Genomic DNA, 18,757 nt, shown 5'->3' with positions numbered 1-18,757 from the left:
TAACCACTGAGGAGGTTACCGTGGGCAGGAGAAGTGTTTTCCCATTCTAGTAACCATAATTTTGTTTCAGACTTCACAGAATCCCAGACTGGTTTGGGTTGGAAGGGGCCTTAGAGCCCATCCAGTGCCACCCTGCCATGGGCAGGGACACCTCCCGCTGTCCCAGGCTGCTCCAGCCCCAATGTCCAGCCTGGCCTTGGGCACTGCCAGGGATGGGGCAGCCCCAGCTGCTCTGGGGGGAGATCTTCGTCCTGTGGTGGTGCCAAGACTGAGGATTCCAGGAGATCCCTGGAGTCCCACGGGCCATTCAGCCTCTGCCCCTCCTGCCCAGCCGTTCCTTGGTGCCCAGCATTTTGCCATGCTCTGCCAGCTGGAATGACTGCACTTAGAGCAGATTTTGTTGCTTTGGTTATGAGCAGGAGGTTTTTTTGCCCCCCTCAGCCTCAAACAAACACTCCAAGTGAGGCATTAACATTTCCAAACACACATTAAGAGCACTCAGCGATTGATTGTCGCTCGATTGCCCGAACAAAGCTAACCCTGTAATTTGGCACTGGGTGTCTTGCACATGAATGAAAGCAGGGAGGGAGGATGGTGGGATGTGTTCTCTGGGCTGGACTGCTCTGTGTCCTGGAGAAGGTGGGGATGAAGGAGGGCAATAACCACAGTGAAATTATTTCCTTTGTTGAGCTTTTCTGAAATGTTTATGTATTTATGTGGCTTGCATATGTAGCAAGAGGCCAAAGTGCATCTGAATTGGAGTTTTCCTCTTTTAATCTGCAACATGAAGTGAGTGAAGGCATTGCAGCTTTGCAGAGTCCTCCACATGAAGGGCTGTACTTCTCAGAGACTCTCCTGCATCCTTGGGGGGGGGTTGGCTTAGTTTGTGTTCTGCTTCACGCAGGAACCTTTCCCCCTTGCAGAAAATTATTTGTGTGGCTCTCCTGCACTTCTCAAAGCCCCACAGCCAGACTCTTCCATGACTTCTGTTCCCACCCAGCTCCCCTGTGCAGTGCCCTGTTGTTACAGAGCATGAGGAGCTTCCCAGGGCTCCTTGCTGCAGCTGCTCCTTCCAGACTGGAATTCAGTTCAGTTCAGACACCCCTGCCCTGTTTTTTTTTTCCCCCCACAGCTACCATTGCTAAAGTGATTGACAGATTTGAGGATGAAACCACGGATGACATTTTGCCTGTTGGCAATATCAGGAAAAGAGCTTCAGCCTCTCTCCTGGAAGCTGATAAGAGGTACAGTGGAAAAGCCACATCTCGGAAAGCTTTGCGGGAAGAGCTCTGGGGAGATGCTCTGTCTGAAGAAGGATCTGGTAAGAAATCTCATTTTTTCCCTCTTTTTACTGGGCTACACAAAACGTGATGTCAGCATGGGACTGAGCATGGCAAACCTCAGGGCCCTGTTACAGGGCAAGGAACAGCTGTGATTAGGTTGGACATTAAATAACTCAAAGCTGGGCTGTTGCTGATGAGCACTGCAAGGTGGCACATTTTTCTGCTAAGTAATTAACTTTTTCCTCTCATTTATTAGCTGAAGAAGAATTAGATGACTGGTACAGTGACAGTGAAGGCTCAGAAGAGGAGGACAGCGTTGGCACTAGGGCCAGGGAGAAGCCCAGCAGTGCTGGCAGTGAGCAGGAGGATGACTTGGAGGACGATGAAGAGGAGGATCCGTCTGTCAAGGCCAAGGCACCAAAGTTCAGCTTCCAGAGTATCACAGACTTCGAGAAGTTTGCAGAGGGGATGGATGGTGAAGGGAGCAGTGAAGGGGAGGATGAAGGTGCAGATGAAGATGAGGATGATGCTGACATGGAAGAAGGAAGTGAGGAGGAGGAGGAGGAGGAGGAATACGGGAGTGAAAACCACGACGACGGAAAGGAAACCAAAGACAGCGAAGAAGATGGGGGAGTGCTGACCTTCTCCAGGGGACAGGAGTCTGAAGAAGTGGAGAAGGGCAAAGCTGTGAGGAACCAGCTAGGTTTGTGCATGTTTGCTGTGTGCTTGCCAGGCCTGTCACCTTGCTGGCCGTGTACAGCCAGCCGTGCTGGGAAGCCCCTCAGCGTGGTAAGGTGCTGTTAGCACCCTGCCTGGGCATGCTGCTGCAGCCCCTGTGTTTGCAGGTGTTCTGCCACATCTGGTGTCACTGCTTCTGTAACAGCTCATGATGTGAAGTGTATTTATCCACTGGCTTAACTGAACCAGTGCAGAATATCCTTGTGGGACCAGTGGGCACTGGGACTTCCTGCACTGGTCCTGCTGTGATGCTGAGATCACTTTGTTTCTTTGCAAAGTGTAACACCCAAAATGCCATTTGTTCCTGTCTGAGCTGTAAAACTATTGAACCTCGGTTTGCAGGCTGTCCTTTGGAACAGGAAAGCAAAGGGGTGGTTTGATTTGTGGGTCACAGAGTTGCAGCTGGGATTTGCTTTGTCCAGAGACAACTTGTGGCACCCATTTTGTGCTGGTCAGTGCATGCAAACACTGCCCTGAGCAGGAGTAATGCAGCTCGAAGGAGAGCGCCTGAGCTGGCAGGTCCTTCACAAGGAACAAGTGCTCTGGCTTGCTAACTGGTTCTTTTATTTCCTTTTTGTTGTGCAGCCCTGTGGGATCAGCTGATGGAAGGGAGGATCAAGATGCAGAAGGTGCTCATGACAGCCAACAGGTTGCCCCAGCCAGACACCTACCCCAGGTTCAGGAAGGAGGGGGGACAGGACTTTGACAGCGCTGTGGAGACCTGTAAGAGCCCTTTAATCTTTCTCCTTTGCTCAGACTCTTATAAACAATTGGTTTGGTTGTTGCTGTTCAGTGCAGAGCTGGGATGCTTTGTCCAGAGACACCTTGTACCAATTTTGTGCTGGGCCAGCGAAGGCAAAGATTTGCCCAAAGCAGGAGTAATGCAGCCCAAAGGAGAGGGTCGGTGCAGTTAAATTGCAGCTTGGAGCTGCTTCACCTGTTTATTCCTGAGAAGCACTGCTGACACTGATCTGGTGAGAGCTGTAGTGGATTCTCCAGTACAAAGTAATAACGTGCAGGCTCCAGTTGATAAGTGCAAAGTGGGCTGGGCTTCACAGTGGTGTGGCTCTGCTTAATTTTTGTATTTGGACACCTTTTTTCTAGCCTTGAGGTGAATGTACAGGGAGAGAGATGTCTGGGTCATCAGACATGACCCTGAATCTTGGCCCTGCAGCAAGGCTGGGCTGTGATTCCCTGGCTCACCCCTGCCCAGGACATGGCAGCAATCATCTTACCTGCAGTGACAGCAGGTGAGCTACTTGCTGGTTTAACGTTGGCTCTGCTGCTTTAAATGAAGTGATTAAGGACAAAAAGGCAAACTCCCACCAATCCTGTGCTGACCTTTCAGTGGAACACACGTTATTAATGTCCTTAATGAGATGCATTACAAACTGCCCCAGCTCCATGTTTCATTACAGGTCTAAGATGCAATATCATTAAAGACCTTTAACAGAAACAATGGTTGACATTTTGATATTTCCCATAAGCAAAATACACCCAAGAACATGGAGTTTAATGTCCCCAATGCTGCAGAGGCTAATCCCTCAGCTGTGCAGAGCTCTGAGGGAAACTCCATGGCTGAGAACTGCTCCATGATCCCCTCCTCACCTTCTCCTCATCATCTGGGCAGGGAATTTGTAGGAGTTCACTCTGATACTCCCCATAGCTTGGGTTTGTGTTCTGCAGTTTGTCTGTGAAGACACTGAGAACATAAAGCTGGAGTGACCTGGGCAGTGTTAGCAGAGGAGATGCTCAGGCTGAGATGGGAAATTCTGAATTTAGGAACATTCTGCTACTGCTGCCACATTTGCTGTACGTGCTGTGCTTCAGCCTTGGACAGGATTTGGGATAACCATGACATGGACACTCTTTTGGGCTGGATGATGCTCTCCTTTCAGAGGAGCCTCAGCACTTCTGTCCAAATCCACAAAATAAATCTGGCATGTTTTCATCACCCTCGTTGAACAGGAGGAAATGATTTGGTGTTCAAGTTGCACAAAGGAGTTGGTGCCAAAATCCCAGACTCTGGGTGAACCCTGCAGGATGCTGAAGTCAGGAGGCTCCCAGTGCTCTCAGAGCTCCTGAACAAGAGTGTTTCCAGTAATTTTTCCCATGAAATTTCTGCTCTGTGCTCAGAGGAAGGCTGAATTTTTGGAATTGGAAAATGGTCCTTTGTGTATTTTCCTCTTGGGTATCTCCTACTCAGGACAACCCTGTTGTGGTGCTGGAATTCCCTAAGGGCTGCAGTATAATTGTGTTAAGGAGTAGACAGCAATTCTCCATCCATTTGCAGTTTTAAAGCCAAACCTGAGTGAAAATGGCAAGGTCATGCTCATTTTCCAGATTTTGAGACTGGAGGTTACAAGTGTTTAATTTACTATTTTTGTAATCTTTTATGATTTTTTTTTTTTTTTTTGGTAATGTTACAACGTGCTTTGGACAACCTTAGATTCCTGAGATCTCAGGTTCTGGTAGACGATTTACTGCAAAATTGCTTATAAATTGAAGTAGAAAATGTTTTGCAGACCTGGCAGCTTTCAGGCTTCACACCCATTTGTCACCCAGCATTTCCCTTTGTGTATAGAACAAGAATTAATTAGGCTGCACTGCAGGAAAAGTTTATGGCCATAATTTATATAGGATGAATTTCTGTTTAAAGAGACAGCATTGCTTTGTTTGTGCTGTCTTACTTTTTATTTCCCTTTTTTTTTTTTTTGTTGGTTTGTTGTTTTTTTTTTTTTTGAATCTTTAATTATATTCCAGATTTCTTCTGTCACCCTTTTTACATACAAATGGGAGACCAAACTGTGGTCATGGAGCTCATGTTTATTCCTGTTTTGCACCCACTGAGAAAGTCTGGATGGTTTTTAGCGCTGAGATCAGAGTGGCTGAGCTGTGAAAGCAGCACAAATGTCCAATGTTTAATGCCCTGCACACACAAACCCTCCCAGCTCACAGTTCCAAGGTGCTACTGCCTGGAGTGGGCTGTTTTCTCCAAGACAGATTTGTATTCCCCTGCACTGCATCTTCCAGTCTGATCCAGGGCTTGAGATGTTGCCTCTGTTTGGGGTCTTGCACGTTCAATTAATGTTTTTCATAATCAATGCAAGTCAGAATTTGCAATCTGCTCCTGATTTGCACATTAAAGAGACCCATTAATTAAAAATTCCAATCCCTGGCATGTTCCCGCAGGATCCCTGCATTATTTACATAGAAAAGGAGTGCAAGGTGCAAGTTTCTGTGCTGTGTCTGTGCACAGATTGCAGGCCTGCCACTCATATTTTACTGTGTTGGGAGGTTGGAAGAGGATCTCATGAAATTGTCTCCAAAAATTACCTCAAGGGCAAGGAAGAGCCAAAGTAGAGGTGGAATAAACATTGGTGGAGCCACATCCAGTGTCAGGAATTAAACAGTTCCAGGGTGTGGGGCTTGTTCTGTTAAATCTTGATAGAATGACCAAAAACCCACAAATAATTGAGGGACAAGGAGGTAACAAGGGCTTTAAGTAATTAAATCTCTTCATCCTCAAAGGCCCTGGGCTTCTCTGTGCAGGCCTGTAGCTGTGTTGCTTTTTCTTTATAATTCTAGTTAAAAATACTAAACTGGGAACGTTTCAGTGACTAATACCATATGCTTTTCAAAAAGAGCTGGGAATTCCAGCTTTACAACAAACAATGTTGTATTGTACAAACAATGTACAAACAATGCAGATTGTGTTATTTTCACTTCATAGTTGGTGAGATGAGTTAAAAATGTACAGAAACCCAGGTGAGGAAATTTCTTGCCAGAAAGTGGTGGAAATTGCAGGACTTTAAAGGGACAAGTGGCTGTGTGTGTTTTCACAAGTGTATGCTTTGCTTCTCCAAGAGTTCAGGGTGTCCCTGAAATGTAAACTGCTCACTCAGTGTAAACTTCTGTGGGGCTTTGGGGTTGTTGGTTGTTTTGTTTTTTTTTTTTTTTTTTTTTTTGTGTCTTTGACTCCATCTGTCAGTGGATTGAGAGAAAATACCAGAATCCCACATTTCTATTCCTCAGCATAAGCTGCAGATAATTTCAAGAAATGGAGGAAATAGTGGGTTTGGTAAAAGGAGGTATGCAGGGTGTGTGGGGATGGATTTGCTCAGTGGAGGAACAAAAGTGGGGGCAACAAATATTAAGTTATTTACACTTTGGAGAGCTGTGGTGAAGTTTCACCAAGGTTTGTGATCAGTAATAAAATAAACCTGAACAAAGTGTGTTACATACAAATGGGAGACCAAACTGCAGTGAGTAATTTTGGATGAAATCCAGTCTGCTGTAGGTACCAGAGAACCTGTTCCACTTCCTGGGACAGAGGATGTGCCTGGCAAGGCATCCCCCTCTCCCCCTCACCTGGACACACCTGGGTAGGGAACAGCTCTCTGGTGAAATGTGATTTACTGACACAGGCTTGGAAGTTTGAAGGGAAGCCTGCAGGACTCGGCTGCCAAGAATTCCCTCGTAATTTTGTTATCACCTCCATTCCCGGATCGCTTTTAAAACTCCAATATATCCACACCTCCATCTGGAGATGTTAATGCATTAATACAGGGCGGGGTGAATGTCACAGGGGAGGGGGAGGAACTGAGGCACAGGCAGATTACACAGTTTCCAGAGGCATAGAGCAGTTACAGGATTAATTGGTGCTAGGCAAGATCGTGGACTTAAATATATTCTTGCTTTGAAGATTTCACTGGGAGCCTGCACAAATGTGTGACAGCAGAACTGGGTTTCAAGCCTCAGTGTAAATTATTGTGATCAGATCTAGCCCACTTAAAACTGGTAGTTCATTTTAATTGAATTGTATTAGTCTGGACACTTTATGAATACAAAAAGCATTGGCCCTGTCAATTCATGCAGGGCTGAATGTGATTTAAATGGATGTGGATGCAGGTGTCCCCAAATTTCACCTCTCCTCTCTGATCTCATGGGGAATCTGTTCAACTCTTTTTGGGACTGAGCCAAAGCCTGTTGACATTAATGAAGACTCTTCTCTCAGCTGAAAGAAATGAATGAATCAGACCCTTCTTTCTAAATTTCGTGCCTTTTAGCTTGTGCTGTTCAGTACTTTTGAGTAGAATTGTTGTCTCCTCATGTATGGGTGTGGTAAAATGATTTAATAGGTGATGTCCGTAGTCATGTGTGTTGTTCAGTGATGATGTCTGGGGTTTATTTGAAATCAGCCTTAAATTTCAGTGCAGGAAATGCTGGGACAGCCCCTGGTTGGTGACCTGATCCACCTGAATTCCAGCCCGTGGGATTACGTCACACTCAGACAGCTTTGCCTACACCCGAGTTTCTCAAGATTAATAGCTAATTAAACTGAATTTAGCTAAATATTTGTGCATGTTAGTCTGTGTACTGCACAAACAAGATGCAGGGAAACAAAGGCTTTAAAAGTGTCCAGACAAGCGTGTGCAAATGTCAGCTAACTCAGATTAATTGGCAGTTGGGTACCTTGAGATGGAAACTCGGGGCTTGTAATGATAAATATAATTAATGGCCTGGTATTATGTGGGGAGGTCAGTCTGGATGGGCTAATGTTCCCTTCTGGCCTTAATATCCAGATATAACTATGAAATTTCACATTTCCCCTTCCTTTCTCCTCCTTGCCCACGTGCTTGGGGACTCCAGGCTGGCAGAGGCAGCAATGTGTGTTGTCAGCTTCTTTGCATTTACAGTAATGTAAAACATCAGTTTTTATAAATCTCATTTTTCCAGCCCCATCCCCTCCCTGGTTTGGGCTGATATCAAAAGATGATGGTTGAGGCGAATCAGCAGAGCATGAACTTCATGGAAGTGCTTCTCTTTCTCTCCTCCTCAGCTTTCCCCCCCCCCAGTCCCCTCTAATAAACCCCTGAATACCCAGCCTTTATTCTGTTGTTGCATCCAGTTATTTTCTTTACTTTTAGCAAACTCATCTGTGTCTGGTCTTGTTGTCCTTGCTGTCAGATGCAGTAATATTGGAGTGAAAGGGCTAAATTGAGGCTGTTCTGTAACTCTTTGGGAGTCAGCTGAAGCACTGGTGTGGAGGGGGGGGTGCAGCCCTGGCTCCTTTGTGCCGAGGGAATACAATTTTCCCCTCTGCGAAGGCTGTTGCATCATTTGCATTCCAATGGAACCAGTAAACTGGGCTTGGGTGTGGAGCAGACCTTTGCAGTCTCAGCGAAGTTGCCCCTTTTCCTACCGACATTTGATAGAACTCCCCAAACTCACCGTTTTGGGAAGCACGAAGGCAGAGTTGCTCCCTTCATTTCTGAAATTTGGACAGATTTACCAATGCTTTGTGCTGGGATTGAGCTGAGGTCTGTGAGAAATGCAAATGTAACCACACCACCTGTAAAAAATCACCTTTAGCCTATCATCGAGTCTGGGCTGGCTCTTGGAGCTCCTGTCTGAGGCTTATCAGACAGGATTATTTCTTTTCTTTCTGAGCCACATTGATTTGGGGCCCCAGGACACTCGGGGTGCCCGGCTGGAGCTGCTGGGATCCTGCCTGCCCCACGCTGTTCCTCCTGAGGTTCCTCCCATGCTGGGAATTACATCCAAGCTGCTGTCCAAAGCCCCATGTCTAAGATGTGATACCTGGAGGAATTCCCCCGCCTTTTCCTGGCTGGGAACGTCGTTCTGCTGCTGGGAATATAGAGCAAGCTCCAAAAGTAATACTGACAGACTTCAGAATTATGATACACTGGAGCTGCGGCGTAATTCTTTGTTGAAGAAGTTAGAGGCCTAAAATGTTAAGGCTTATTGTTATTCCGAGTTGATAATCTCTGCCTTGCTTTAATAATTTTTCCTCATGCCTGGATAGCCTGCGAGTTGCACAATAATCACTCACACAGCTTTGTAATCAATGCCCAAAGTAATAGGATTCCGCTGGCCAACGGCAATTAATAAATTTGTGTCTTTTTTAAAACACTAGCAAGTCGGGCCTGAAATACGACTGACTGGCTTTCCTCATTTGCATATTTATTGCAGTGGAAAAATTCTTGCCGAATGATTGATGTTGAGCCTGCCTCTTGAATTCCAAACAGCACATTATTATGAAATGAAAAATGCCGGCCATACAGTTGATTAAAGTTGAAGACAGTGGAATCGGTGTTTTTTAAGATTGTGGGAGAATTAAAGGCATATTTTAATAGATGTTGACAAGAAGTGAACTAACAAAAGCAAAGCAAAGGATTTGCTTGAAAAGATTTAATCAAACGTGTTTGGTGGGGGATTAATTGCTGGGGATGACGAGTGCAAGTGGCTGGCTGCTGGCTGTGAATGGGGAGCATTGTTCCGAGGCCAGCACGTCGAGGGCCATTTTGACCTGGAGTTTAACTCCTGTCCCACAGCCCTTTGAAGGGAGGGAGGATTCCCCCTCTCCATGAGTGCTGGGATAAACCTGTGTACCTGGTGGAGAGACTCCTCATTATGTGCGGTGATTAAAATAAGAGCTTGGGTTCCTCTCCTGCTTTCGATTTGCATAATGTGAGCGGTGTGGTGGGGACACGGAGCCTCCGTGGGGACTCTCCGTGAGGCAGGGGAATGCTCCCAAGATCGTGCAGCTCAGCTTTTGCCCTGCATCCCTTCATTCCAACGCCAGCATTGCTCCAGCTTTTCTGTGTGAGCACTTCCCCAGCCTGGGGAGGTGCAGGGAGAACGGAAAGCTCGATGATATTCCTGTGATGCCAGACCCTCAGATGTAATTGAGGGGAAAAAGTCCTTAATTTCCAGTGTGGGCACGGGCTCTGAGGTGGAGCTGTGTGCTGGGTAGGTGGTGGTTCCTGCTGGTACATCCCGGGAAGGATGTTCCTGTGTTTGGATACAGTCTGTGGGAAGCACTGCCACAGCAGCACTCTGCAAGGTGCCACGTGGAGTGAAGATCCTGGGAGGTTTGCCCCAGTTTCAGGATTTCTTCCCTGACCCGTTGCACTCTGATCTGCTGGATGGGTGTAGCAGGGACAGGGTGGAGCAGTTTGGGGAATCCCAAGGGGTGGCTCTGTGAACCCATCACACTCCAAATCTGCTGGATGGGTGCACCAGGGTCAGGCAGGGTAGAGGTGCCTGGTGGGGCAGTTCTGGGAGTGCCAGGAGCTGTCTCTGTGAATGCCTTGGAAAGCCTGGCCTGGAGGCTCCGGGGTTTTTCCATGGATTCAGTGTCCCTGCCTGTGGCTGCTCCCGCAGCTCCACGCAGCTGCTGGGGAAGGTGAAATGAGACCCAGAGGTCATGGAAAAGAGTGCAGGGCTTTTCGTGTGTGGGAAGCTGTGGGAATGCTGGGCTGGGAGCGTGGATGAGCCACAGAAGCCCCCTGGCAGCCCATCCCCACGTGCAGTGCATGGATTGCGTGGCAGCTCTGGGATCAGTCCCTGCAGCCGGGCCAGTTTGTCCATAACCACGGGCATTGACAGAATTGATTTTGTGTGGTTTGAGAGCAGCAGGACAGATTTCATCTCTGGTGGGTCTGCTGACACTTTGATACATGGCAGTGCTATCCCTGAGTGCAGCTAAATACTCCAGGGCTGCTCCCAGCCTGGGCGGAGGGCTGGATAAAACGAGGACGTGTGAGGGAGTATTAAGAGCAAGGCACACTTTGATTTACTGGTGCTGGCTCCCAGCGTTCTGGGGGGATTGATCGGCTGCCTGCTGGATCTGGAACAACTTTTTCCCTCCTGGACACAAAATGAAGGGGCTTCTGTGGACTCTTAAAAGTGACTCTTCCCAAGGTAGTGTCTCGCCACAGACATGCTGAGTCCCATGTAAGCTGGAGGTTATATTCCAGCCACGCCTGTTGTGTTCTTGTTTCAGACAAGGAGCAGCATTACAAAAATCCTGCTGGGGGTAGGAGAGTCAGTCAGTGTCCAGCCTCCTTTCAAAATGAGCCAGTTTGCATCCATGAAACAGTTTTGGTTTGTGCTGCCTTCATTCACAAGCGGGGCCAGACTCTTCCCCAAAGCTGGCACTGTAAAGGCAGACAAGGGCTTCAGAGGGAAGAGAAGATAAAGACGAGACTGGGAAGAAAACAGTCCCTCCTGGAATTAAATGTGAAATGGATAGGGCAGGGCTAGATGGGAAGAGAGCAGGAGAGGGTGGCACTTGGCTTCTGAAGTTGAGTTTACAGCACACTTAAGCAGCCAACAGTAAAAGTGAGAATGCCATCCAATAATGCTATTAAATACACGAGAACTGAGAACAGGGAAATTACCCAGCTGTAAGAGGCTCGTGATGAAGCCACTGCCTGGAATAATTAGCCCTCCCACCTGGTTAGACACACCATCATTGTCTTCCCTGCCCTCTCCAGCCCCTTCACTCCAAATAAAATTGCTCCCCATCCCCACTTCTGTTGGGGTCTGTATCTCATAGCCTGGGGCAGCTTGAGCCTGTCTTTATTTCCTTGCCTGCTCGACGTGGCCCTGCTATACCCCAGAAGAGCTGGAGTGCTACTCCAGTTGTAATTGCCAGGATCAAAGCTGCCTGGGGTGCATTAGCACTGCTGCTGGAGGAGAGGCAGCAGGGAGAAAATAAACAGTTTGGGAAGCTCTGGGGACATTTGGCTGTGTTGCAGGCAGTGGGAAGGATTTTGCTGGTGTAAGCTGTGCACTCAGGCTAGGGTGGGGGCACTTGGCTTCTGCAAGTGATGCTTTAGCTGCAGACACCTACAACAAATGCATTTTTAAGGGCTTTTGTCTGTTTGTCTGGTGGAATTGTTTTGATGCTCACACACGTCTGATTTACAAGTGCAGCAAACCTAATCCGTTAATAGGTTTATATAGAGGAGTTGTCAGAGTGTATCTATAATGAACCACAGGCTTGGGGAGGGTGAGTCCAACAGCTGATCTGCAACAAAAATCTTAAAGCATCTTCTCCTTGACATTGCTGTTACTGAGGTCAGGCTGTAATTTATCTGAAGGTGGTGACAACTGAGCAATATCACAGTGGTAACTCACAGGAGATTGAGACCTCTGAGTGTCTGGGCTGATTTCTGCCTCTGTCTGCCTGAGGAAGATTTGCTGTTCACTCTACCCATGATCTCTGTGTCCCCCACTGAAAAGCAGAAATAGAGAAAAAAATAGAGTGGGGAAGAGTTCTCCCTGTTCTTTTGTGCCACGTACACGGGAGGATTGGGGAGTTAAGCAGAGCAGCCCCACTGGCTCTGTGGCAGAGGAGGCACCAGGATTCGCTCCGGGGAAGGTCCCACCTCCTGCTCTTCACACAAATCCACGTGCTCTGTCAGCCAGAGTGAGTTCAGTTCAGGTTTTTGGGTAGGAGTGTGCCAAGTGTTTCACCTGGGAGAGCTGGCCCTGTGGTTGATGTGCAGAGGCACAGTTTGTGTGGGCCTGGGCAGACACTTGTTTTCTATCAGAGAGTTCTGCAGGGAGGCTTGTTGGTTGCCACAGAAGAACTGTTTCTGAAGAGCAGATGCTGTGGCAGTGTGCAGTTAACCTGTCCCACAGTCAGCTGGAACTGTGTGTCCTTGGAGAGCTCACAGCCATGGGAACAGACAAAGATACAGGAAAACTGTCAGCTCCGAAAGCCTTCGGATACACAGCATCACACCTCCCTTCAGGATCTGTGTGTGTGAACAGCTCATCCCAGTAAAAATCACACTCACACCACGTATTGATCAATTTACACCCCTCCAACCCATCTTCTCTTCCCTTTCTCTATTCCTGAGGATCTCTGGGCCTGCAGTTCTGCTTTTCTGATCAGAATCTTTTCATTAAACTTGCCGGGTCATAGTTTAAAGCTTCCCCTGTAGATCAGATCTTGTCACTTGTGTCTCTTGCTCTGCAGGTTGTAAAGCCCTGGAGGCCTTGCTGAAAGTGCTGGTGGAACTTCAGGATGAGCTGCTTTATCAGTACCCAGGCACGAGGCATCTGGTCGATGGGAAGCAAGCAAAAACTGAGAGGTAGATGCAGCAAGAGATAAGATCTTTCTGAATCCTTTGGTCTCCAGCAAACAGGACAAAGCACAGCCTTCCTGAGCACCCTCACCCTGCTGCTCTCTCAGTTGCTGCTGTGTCTGGGTGTCAGACACTCTGCTATTTGAATTCTTCCTGCCTTGTGGGAAGTCTGGTTTGTGATATTTCTGATAATGGAGCAGGGGCTAAACCATGGGGCTTTTAACAGACACATCAGCGTGGTGTGGGCTGGTGGTGGAGAGGCCGTCAAGGACTCACACACTGCCTTGGAGAGGGGCAGGGTGTTTATCCTGCCTGGTTTTGTTCCAGTGAGGATGAAATCCCGAGCAGCAGCGATGAGGAGCAAGTGGAGAAGGCTCAGGAGAAGAGGAGGAGCCTCCCCAAACGGAAGCTGAAGTTTGAGGAGTACCCTGAGTTCGTAGCCAAGCGCTACAGGGACTTCAGGACCTACAGGAACAGCATCCTGCAGAAGTGGCACGACAAGACAAAGCTGGCAACTGGCAAAATGGGAAAGGCAAGGCCTGGTTTGTGTGTGCTGATGCGGCTCTTGTGGAGCAGGGATCTGGGGAACAAGTTCGGACTGAAAAAGGGGGAGTTTGGGTAGGATACACAGAACAAATTCTTCCCTGTGGGGGTGGGGAGGCCCTGGCACAGGGTGCCCAGAGCAGCTGTGGCTGCCCCATCCCTGGAACTGTCCCAGGCCAGGTTGGACAGGGCTTGGAGCAGCCTGGGATAGTGGAAGGTGTCCCTGCCCATGGTAGGTTCTGTGTTCTCTCAACCAGACACCCCATCACAACCGATCTCCAGCAGCACATAATCTCCAGGAAAATGCCACTGTTGCTACTGTACGAGCTGTTTGTGGTTCCTACCAGAATCAGGGCCCTCTGAGGCTCTCCTCCTCCATGAAGTGTACACTTTAATACAATGGGTAATCATTTCACCCAGAGATCCAGGGTCTCCTCACATCTCTGAGTTGGTATTAATCATTGAGAAGTTAATCTGAACCAGAACAGCAAAGGCATTTTATTAAGCCAGGCGTCAACTTGCCTCAGGTTGGGAAGGGAGAGCGAGGGAGAAACAAATTAAAAATCCTCGCAGAAATCCCTGCAACGAGCCCCAAACCCCCTCCTGTTGGAACGCTGTCTGCTTATCCAGTGACATGGAAAGATAGAGGAGCAGTGGTGCCTTGAGGAGAGGCTGTGTGCAGTATCTGACACTGCTTGATGCTGTGCAGGGCTTCGGAGCCTTCGAGCGCTCGGTGCTGGCGCAGATCGATCACGTGCTGATGGACAGGGAGCGATTGCTGCGGCGCACCCAGACCCGGCGCTCCGTCTACACCGTGCTGGGCAAGCAGGAGCCTCCCCCAGCCCCTCAGCCTGGCCCTGAGAACTCGGTAAGGGGGGGGGTTACTTCTCTAACTCGTCCTGGGAAACTCTGCAGAACAGTCAGTGCAAGCCTTTAGCAGGTGGTGTGCTTGTTTGTGAGAGATTGATGGAGGAGGAGGTGTCTGAGTGTTGATTCCTGGAGTGAAATGGGCAAGGAAAGGCGTTTAAGTTCCAGTTTTGTGGTGTTTGCATTATCTCCTGTCCCAGTTCCTGACAGGGGAAAAGAAGGTTTGGGTTGGGATTGTGCCCCTCCTGTGCTGCAGGAAGAGATGCTCACTCAATCTGATTTTTGAGCTAGTGGCAGCAAAACTTGGTTTTCACTCTGCACTTTAGAGTGTTTAACCCAGAAAGTCCTTTTTAAAATCATACTGCATATAACCTACAGAATATGTTAGTAGTAAGCCTGTTATTAATTTAGTATTTAAGAATGAATAAATACTCAATTCTGAGAGATCAGGTAGAATTACTGCACTTGCAAGATGTATTTTTGCCATTACATTAAAAATATCTGTAGTATTTTGCCAGAAAGACTTTGCACAGTCCTATTTATTTCCCAGTAAAGGCATCATAAATCTATTTTGGCATTGGCAGCATTTCTGCCTTGCCTTTAAATGTATTCCTGGTCCTTAAAAGCTTGTTGTGTTGGGAGTTCTTCCCCATTCCTTCGTAGCATCAAGTGTGTTTACAAGCTGCTGCACGTGATGTCTCTGGAGTTAGGGACAGAAATGTGCAGATATGAGCTCTCAGTATTTCCTTGATGCTTCCAGGAAGTCCTCCCTCCCTCAGATTCCAACAGGCACCTGAAGGACATCGATGAGGAGATATTTGATGATGATGACTTCTATCACCAGGTAGGTGATGGTAAACATGTGTTGGAATTATGGCTCCAGTTGGATTTTAATACTTACAGAGAAAATGCAGTTGGTTCTATGCTCTGTATTTCTCTTACCTGTGAAACTCAGTTACCTGGTTTAGCACCCAAAATCTCTGCAAGTACCTCAGGGGACTCTGCTCTCAGTTTTTGTTGTAGGGCTTGAAGTTGCACTGTGGATTTAACTTGCTGCTGTTGCTTGAGTGCGTCAGGGCTGCAGGAGGAGCTGTGCCTCTCCCTGGGGAACGTGGCTACACAAGAGAAAAAGCTCTGAATTCTCTGAAGGTGACTATTCTCTGTGGGCAGAGCCCCCTTAGGAAAAACAGTCCCAGCAGATCCTCAAAAGCACTGGAAGTTCCTCTTGTCTCAGCCTAAATCATCTCATTTACCTGCTGAGCGGGAGAGCTGCTGGGCTACTCCGGTACTTCTCTTGGAACTGGGCCAGCTTGGATCCAGGCCAGTTATTCCCTTTATTTGCAAAATTCTTAGAAGCAAGGAACCTGCAGCCAGTGCAGGGAAACACTGTGTTTGTGGTTTATTTAATAAAGACAGTGCCAGCTTTATGAAAAACTGGAATTGTCACATATTGATCAGTATGTCACTGTAAGTCCTTCCCCAGTGCATGAAAACCTCTGTCTGCTTTGATGATCCACACAGAGCCTGAACTTCAGGACTAAACAAATACCGTTATATTGCTGGAAAGACAGAAATTTTTCATCTGAAGAATTATTAGAGTGGCCAGTAAAGTGTTAGGGGAGTAAAAGAGAGCTGTTGTCATGTGAGGATGACAGGCTCCAAAAGATGATGGGAGAAGGCCTGCCTTGTTGGCAGCAGGGATTGAAGGGGCCAGATCTGTTGAGATAATGCTGAGGTGGAATTTGGGGTCCAAGTGGACCAGAAGCTCAGCTTTGGGGGCAAATTGGACCCTAAGAACACAGAAGAAATGAAGTTGGTGTCACAAAATCATGGAGTGGAGAAATAGCTGAGATTGACAGGCCGAGGACCTGTGCAGAGAAGGTGCTTCTTGGCCATGAAATGTTAAATTTTTAAAAAGAAAATAGCAATAGCTGAATGTCCCCATCTTTCCCTCTAATAACTGTAGCTGTGCTAAATCGTGATTTCAGAAATATGAGCAGGCCCAGCTTAGCTTCTCCCCTCACTGGTTAATTGGGGTGCTGGGGTTAATCTAAATTAAAACTTAAACTAATGGAGGTCATTGAGGGAAGAGAATCACCTGAGTAAAACAAATGGGTCTGCCACACACAACTGTATCTTGGCCATTTCCCAAGAGGGAAGTGGCAGCAAATTGGAGTTGTTGGAGGCCTGGGCAGAGGTGAAGGATGGGTGACGGGGGCTCGCTGTGCGGCCCCTCCGGAAGGAAGCGCTCCAGATTGCATTCCCTGCTGCTCCAGCTGCAGGAGCAGGGCCAGCCAGCAACATCTGGCAGCACAGCCAGGCATGGGTGCCACTTTGGGAACCCCACGGACTGGAAATATGGTGCTTAGCCTGGTGCAGGCTTTAATCACTTCCCAGTCCTTGGCAGCAGCTCCGACAGCTTCTCCCGGCCTCGTACATCACGCACAGACATCTGCTGAGCCGCCGGGCAGCTGCACATCCATTTTCCTCTCTTGCTGGGGGTTTTTGATCTCCATCCTTCCTGCTCTCCCTCCCTCCCTTCCTCCCTTCCACCCTTCTCCTCTCCTCCATCCCCAAAATGCTTCCTGGGAGAGAGGAGCCGTGCGGGTTCCCGGTGTTTGTGGGGGTGCCTGTGCCTGTTCCGCTGCCCTGGTTCGTGTCCCGTGCTCGGTGGGATTTGGCAGAGATTGGAGCTGAAGCCAGTTCAGGGATAAGGCTGAGGAAAATGGCTCTGTGTTTTCTGTCACCTCCCAATTAAATTGGATTCATAAAGTGCTTTCCTTTATTTGTCAGGGCGCTAAGCTGGAGCTGAACATTGCATTGAGAGCGGGCAGAGCACAGCACAATGGAGCTGACAAGGCCCTGAATGGCTTTGCTTTCACTGGGTCATAACTGAGCAGTGCTTTTGTGCGTGTGTGTGATTGCATGTGGGGATGGAAATAAAATGCAGGAAGGGAGCTGGTTCTCCAGGAGTGATCAGCACCGAGCTGAGGGTGCTCACAACCTCTGACCCCTGTGCATAACGCTGATTGCAGCGTGCATTTCAACACCTGCCTCTCCTTCCTATTTAAATTTACATCCTGACTTTCTCTGGGATCATTTTCATTCTTCTAAATAACGTTTTATAGTTATTAATTCGTTTTGATTACTGCTTAAAAGGTAAACATTCAGATAAAGAACAGCACTGGAAAGCAGCTTCCTCTGTGTGTCAGTGTGAAATTAGGCAAGTAAAAATGAACCAAGATTTGATGAATGTGCACAGGTTAATGGTAACAGAGTAAGTAGCTAGACTGTTTTATTATAGATTATAATAAAAAGCTCTTTAATTAATCTGTTTTTCTTCTGGAAAAACAATTTTCTTGTCCAGGTCTTAATATTTGGTAGAATTCAGCAGGTGGGTCTGGTGGAGTTTTGTGATGATTCAGGATTTAACTCTCTTCTGCCTGTTCATCCTACTTTGCCTTTTCTCCTATTTCTCACTTGTTTTATAAGCAGTTACAATTTTTATTGTCATGGCCGATACTGGAGGGAGGTGGAAAGCTGATCTGAATAATGCAGTGAAATATTTTTATTTGGGTTGCACTGGCTGGGAATAGTTAAAGTGTTTCAGAAGGTTCCTCATTACTGGCAGGAGTGAGAGGCTGGAGCCCAGTTCCTTTTCCTTTAAATTCTCCTTCATACATGGTTTTTAGGGAAGAAAAAGGCTTTTTATTTTTAGAAGTCATATTTACGTAGAATTCATTACCGCTGATATTGCAGCATTAAGACTTAAAATTCCAGCCTGCTACCAGGGAGCTGCTGCTCTGACATGCTACAGTGGAGATTTTATTGTTAGGTTGAAATACTCCTCTGGTAAAGGAGAGAGTGGAAATTGGTTTATTTCCAACAGGAATTAGGTTAGTGTTCATATGCTAAGTGTTCCACTGGTAGCAGCTCTTCCCAGAACAAATGTTCATCACTGCTGGCAGCAGGTATGCCTAAGGAGAATTGGGAATATGCATAATCCCTTTTTTCCTCTGCTCTCCTGCTCCCTCCTCCCCTGGTTTTGGTTGTGTTGTGTGTCACTGCATTTTGTGACAGCCCACGGCCACCAGCCCTGTCTGGGCACCAGAGAGGAGCCAGAGTGGAGGGGAAACATCCAAGGAAACAGCAAAGCTTTCAAAGAAGGGTTCTCATCCTTCCACAGCTGGGATTTCTCCCAAGGTCAGCATCCTTAAATCCTACTGTGTGACTCTTTGGAAAACTTTACTGATGGGGTGAATTTCCCCTTGTGTCCCGAGCAGCTTCCTGGGCCCACAGTGTGGTTTGCTCTTCCAGGGATCTGATAATGCCATAAACAAGGAATTACCAATCCAGGGAACTATTAAAAGTCGATAATAGTGAAGAATAGAGAGAAGCCTGGCTTTGTGACAAGCTGGT

General features: G+C 47.6%; 1 protein-coding gene across 1 annotated transcript in view; it reads left to right on the top strand.

The window, feature by feature from the left end:
- Nucleotides 1–18,757, top strand: part of AATF (apoptosis antagonizing transcription factor) — a 37,297-nt gene that overhangs the window by 509 nt on the left and 18,031 nt on the right. The window contains exons 2-8 of the mRNA XM_048324744.1: nucleotides 1,133–1,321; nucleotides 1,540–1,986; nucleotides 2,607–2,744; nucleotides 12,820–12,934; nucleotides 13,256–13,460; nucleotides 14,181–14,339; nucleotides 15,099–15,182. Of these exons, the coding sequence (XP_048180701.1) occupies nucleotides 1,133–1,321; nucleotides 1,540–1,986; nucleotides 2,607–2,744; nucleotides 12,820–12,934; nucleotides 13,256–13,460; nucleotides 14,181–14,339; nucleotides 15,099–15,182 (1,337 nt within the window). The remainder of the gene's footprint in view (nucleotides 1–1,132; nucleotides 1,322–1,539; nucleotides 1,987–2,606; nucleotides 2,745–12,819; nucleotides 12,935–13,255; nucleotides 13,461–14,180; nucleotides 14,340–15,098; nucleotides 15,183–18,757) is intronic.

The sequence above is a fragment of the Corvus hawaiiensis genome, chromosome 20 (genome assembly GCF_020740725.1).
Source record: "Corvus hawaiiensis isolate bCorHaw1 chromosome 20, bCorHaw1.pri.cur, whole genome shotgun sequence".
NCBI classification, from domain to species: Eukaryota; Metazoa; Chordata; class Aves; order Passeriformes; family Corvidae; genus Corvus; species Corvus hawaiiensis.
Note: the sequence above shows the minus strand (reverse complement) of the source record. Positions and strands in the feature narration are given on the sequence as shown.